At 41.1% G+C, this 5,038-nt stretch overlaps 1 protein-coding gene across 2 annotated transcripts; it reads left to right on the forward strand.

Moving 5' to 3' along the window:
• The first annotated feature begins 1,489 nt into the window (after nucleotides 1-1,489).
• Nucleotides 1,490-3,289, forward strand: LOC117560266 (zinc finger protein 251-like). Of its 2 annotated transcripts, XM_034237128.1 has the most exons (3): nucleotides 1,490-1,777; nucleotides 1,896-2,005; nucleotides 2,834-3,289. In XM_034237128.1, exons 1-3 carry the CDS (start codon nucleotides 1,597-1,599, stop codon nucleotides 3,062-3,064), a joined length of 522 nt encoding a protein of 173 aa, XP_034093019.1. In that variant the 5' UTR covers nucleotides 1,490-1,596; the 3' UTR covers nucleotides 3,065-3,289. The 2 variants fall into 2 exon arrangements, with proteins under 2 accessions (XP_034093019.1, XP_034093018.1); XM_034237127.1 differs by having other exon boundaries at nucleotides 1,896-3,255.
• Nucleotides 3,290-5,038: the final 1,749 nt, after the last annotated feature.

A 5,038-nucleotide genomic window follows, 5' to 3' on the forward strand; every position in this document is an offset into this window, starting at 1 on the left:
TTCAAGCTCTTGTAGTCAATATGTCAAGGTATTTATCCCTAACATTTTATCAGCTAACTAATGACACACACTCAGAGGACCTTTATGAACATTTTAAGTATTGCACATCTTTAAACATGACTCTTATAAATCACTTTTAAAACCAGTGATGTACTACAGTGTCAGCTTTTCTAAAATATAAACTTCAATGTCCACATCTTTTTAAATGATTCTACTTTTCAATGACCTACAAATAATCCTAATAATAATCCCATTTTCAATCTTCCAACTGTTCATATTTTTTGGTCAATTAACAAACCTGTTACAAATGTGTTGTTCAACAAATTTGAGCCTTTGCCACATTTATTTGATCACCATGGAAACATTTGATCTCTGGACACGTCGTTAGCTCAAATATAAACACCTGTGTCATGGAACACGATGATGTCACTCCAACTGACATGCTCAGAGCAGCAGACATCAGATAATGGTTAATGGTCCTGCCCTCAACAGCTCTACGTCAATTATGGGGTGTCATCATATGCCGTTTCCATGGAAACGCATCCCTCACCATAAAACACGATGTCGCTGTAGCTCCAATGGACACGGTCCGGTCGTCCCACAATCTTCACCTGTATATCACCTCTCCATGCCTCAACAGCTCTACGTCAAATCTGACATCTCACCATATGCCGTTTCCATGGAAACGCATCCCTCGCCATAAAACACAATGTTGTCGTAACGCCTATGAAAAGGGTCAAAACAGCACCACACTTCAGATAATGGTTAACGGTTCAGCCCTCAACGGCTCTACGTCAATTATGGGGTTTCATCATATGCCGTTTCCATGGAAATAAAAGACGATGTCACTATAACTCCTATGAAAATGTTAAAAAAGTGCTCAAACTTCACATGTGTGCTAACAGTCCAGCCGTGAAGACATCTACGGGACAGTTTTGAGATTTCTTCAAATGCCGTTGCCATGGCAACACAATGCTCGCCATGAAACACGGTTTTTTCATAACTCTAGTGAAAATTGTCCAAATGGCCCAAAACTTCACAGGTTTGGTAACGATGCAACGATCTAAGCGTATTATGGGATGTCATCAAATGCCGTTGGCATGGCGACAGATCATTCACAATCAAGTTAGTTCAAAAGTTTGCAGTTCAAATATTCTGCTTTTCCAAGCCTTTTTACTATATTTTCTTCTCTCTTCACATATTCAAGCCCCCAGTGTTCAATCTAAATTCTTCACTTTATTCTTACACATTACATTTCAGCATAGCAGTTTAGCGTCATCTTTTCAGCATAAAGCATTCCCACTAGCAATTTCTTCAGGAATTGCATTCTCTGGTTTGGATTCATTTCCATGAATACAAGTGGACACTTATTTTTTCAGTTTTTATTATTAATCCTGACTTCTGTACACTCCAGCCCAGTAGGGGGCGGTAAACCACTACATCGTTGCTCACAAATGCCAATTAAATAAGAAGTAGAAGAAGAAAACATGCAGCGGAAGTAAACAATAAACGCTTTTACCGTTAGCTCAGCGCTTTCGATGTATTGAGTCAACTAATGTTGTATTATTTTCATGTGGTGAAACAATCACTTCTATTATGGCCACAATGTCTTCAGTTGACTTTTTGAGAGAGTTTGTTAACGAGCGACTCTCTGCTGCTGCTGAAGAAATATTTGCAGTTTTTCAGAAAACTATCGTAAATTACGAGGAGGAGATCAGACGGCAGCGGAGACTGCTGGATGTCGTTTTGAAACCGGAAATAAATATACACAGGATAGGTAGGTAACACGTACTAACTGCATTAACAGAAAACATAGACATTCGCAACGTTGCTTTTACTTAAGTTCCATTATGTGTACAGCATTATCCTATGTTATGTGTTCTCTGTCCCTCCAGAGCTCCCACAGCATCCTGTCTGTGAGGAGCAGGTTCTCTCTGAGCTCTGTATTCAGGAGAGGAACTCCAGTCTGGACCAAGAGGACCCAGAGCCTCCACAGATTAAAGAGGAGCAGGAGGAGCTGTGCACCAGTCCGGAGGGAGAGCAGCTTGGACTGGAGCAGGACACTGATGCCTTCATGTTGACTGCTACCAAGGAGGAAAGTGAGCACCAGCTCTTCTCTCACAACTCTCATGTAGCTGAGAGCCAAGATCAGGAAGGAGGCGAGCAAGACTCAGGATCAACTGGACATGCAGAGCCAAAACCACATCACAAAGGCAAAAGTCAAAGTAAAGATGTAAACAACATGAACTTGTCAGAGATGCACAGTGATACTCAACAGTCTTTAAAATGTGATACATATGGAATGTATTTCCAGGAAAAATCATCACTGGACAAACATCTGAAAATCCACACAATAAAAAAAACACTTTCTTGCAACATTTGTGAGAAAATATTTGCTAATAAATCAGAATTAATCATTCATACAAGAATCCACACAGGTGAGAGGCCATATTCATGCCAAATGTGTGGGAAAACGTTCAGACAAAATAGTAACTTGATAGCGCATATGAGAATCCACACAGGGGAGAAGCCATTTTCCTGCCAAATGTGTGGGAAAGCTTTCAAAAAAAATAGTCACTTGAAAGAGCATGTGAGAATTCACACAGGGGAGAAGCCATTTTCGTGTCAAATGTGTGGACAAGGTTTCTGTCGATCATCAGCTTTGAAAAATCATCTGAAATTCCACATGAGGGGAAGCCATGATCTTGCAAAACATGTGGGAAACGTGTCCGGTAAAAATGCCATATTCAGTAGTAACTTGGGAAGCCACACAGGAACACACACAGGGGAAACGTTGAATCCCTGCAGCACAGAGCCTCCACTGATTGAAGAGGAGCAGGAGGAGCTGTGCACCAGTCCGGAGGGAGAGCAGCTTGGACTGGAGCAGGACACTGATGCCTTCATGTTGACTGCTACTGAGGAGGAGGGTGAGCACCAGTTCCTCCCTCACAACTCTCATGTAGCTGAGAGCCAAGATCAGGAAGGAGGCGAGCAAGACTCTGGGGCCGTGTCTTATTTCTGGGATTTCCCCTCCTCGACTCCTCCAGTAGTGACCCGTAAATGAATTTCAGTGCGCCATGTTGAAGGACATCTAATTTCTCTAAATGCACTTGGAGGATCGAGCGTCGAGGAGGCTCTCTAGAGGAGCTATAATCGAGGATGTGTCCTCCACGGTCCTCTCAAGTGGATGCATTTCCGGCAACAGAGATGTTTAAAAGAGTCGTGACGCACTGCCGGACTTATCTCAGCCAATGACAGCTCTGCATGCATCCCCTGGATATGATTTTATTAACTGCTTTCATCGCGACGCGATGTTTACAGAGAGAACAGCTGTGAGGTCCGTGCAGAAAGCAGAGCAGTGTGTATAATATATATCACTCAGTATAACAGGCCTACTCTCTTTATTTGCTTTAGTTTAGTAGATATCTACAAACAAAGAGTCAATATTTTTCTAAAAAGTGCTTCACATAATAAAGTACACAACGGCTGTAGCCTGATTATATGCTTTAGGAGCTGTAGGTGTGTGTGGTACAGTGTGTGCGTAGATGCAGCGGACAGACAGGTCTCAGTTGGTTTGGTGTCCTCTGCTTACTTTTAATACTTGTACATAAATAAAACATTCCACCCGTAATTTATTTTCCTCATTGTAGCGACCAGAGGGGGGAGAGGGGGTGGGATATATCCAGTCTCGGATAGTGTTACGTTATTATGAGAGTGCTCTCATACTTGTTTGATTCTGAAATTGTATATATTTATATAAATATATACATATATATGTGTGTGTGTGTCCGGATCTGTAGCCTGTTATTGTCTCATTATACCGCACTGTGAATGAATCAAAGTAAATATATAAGTGGTCATGAACACATCTGTCCATCAGACAGAGTGCTGCTGTGCCTCCTGTCATCATTAATGGACGTCTCTTTAAAATGACCGCTCAGAGGAGAGGAGTTCTCATTTCTCTAACCGCCTGCTGCTTCCCCTCCTCTCTCCTCGACTCCTCCGCTCGCATCTCCTGTGGGCGGGACTAAGACACGAGGATAGGAGTCGAGGAGGGGAATCCCAGAAATGAGACAGGACCAGGGTCAACTGGACATGCAGAGCCAAAACAACAGAATCAACGTCCATAAGTTCAATATAATAATGTAAACAACACAAATTTGTCAGAGTTGCACTGTTACTGTTTAACACTGTTACTGACTCGGGTTAACAGCCTTTAAAATATAACAAATGTAGAAAAGATTGTAACTATAGTTCATTACTTGAGAGACACCAGAGAATCCACACAGGAGACAGGCCACTACATTCAAAGCTTGGTAAATATTTTCAACATAATGGTTGAAAAGATTTACCAAGCTTACGCCTAGTAGTACTCCTACCCCTAGTAGTACTCCTACCCCTAGTACTCGGGGTAGGAGTACTACTTTTAAAGTGTCTTCCATTGCAATTAGAAATGACCTTTTAAACCATTCAAGTAACCTAATGTAAGTCTCACAAAATACAACTAATGTGGCCTGATAACAGTCCATTCATTTTGTTTTGGATTGTCTCTATTAACCCTTATGCCCTCCTCAGGCATTTCCCCCGACTTTTTTAATTTTTATTTAGTGATAATTTCAGCTGTGTTACAGCTTTTGGCATGGCATTTTGCATCTTTTTAAATCCATTGTCGTTTGCTCTTACATGTTTTATATACTCTCGTGATGCATTTTGCAACCTCTAGACACCTTAGTGGCAAAAATGTACACGCCCAAAAAACTGCTATTAAATCCATGCATCAATATTTTGTCATCCTGTTTTTTTCATGAATCTCTTAAACAACTTCTAACGTGCTCAAAACGTTGGTGATTATTAGAGTCTTGGATATGTCAAAGATTAGCAACAAAGTTGATTTGACTGAATTATTATTTTTTACGTAGTGTCAGATACTACCTCTGGACACCTTCGTGGACAAAAATGCCTAATTGACTTCCATTCAAACCACATTTTTTGATCTCACTGCCATTGCAGTATAAAACCATGCATTTTGTAATGTCAG

This window comes from Gymnodraco acuticeps, unplaced genomic scaffold, assembly GCF_902827175.1.
Source record: "Gymnodraco acuticeps unplaced genomic scaffold, fGymAcu1.1, whole genome shotgun sequence".
Taxonomy (NCBI): Eukaryota; Metazoa; Chordata; class Actinopteri; order Perciformes; family Bathydraconidae; genus Gymnodraco; species Gymnodraco acuticeps.

What these genes read in the sequence shown, in the direction of transcription:
- LOC117560266 (XM_034237127.1), top strand. Translation starts at nt 1,597, where the DNA reads ATGGCCACAATGTCTTCAGTTGACTTTTTGAGAGAGTTTGTTAACGAG. An exon ending in AATAAATATACACAGGATAG is followed by an intron (nt 1,778 to 1,895) that starts GTAGGTAACACG and finishes CTGTCCCTCCAG; the next exon opens with AGCTCCCACAGCATCCTGTC.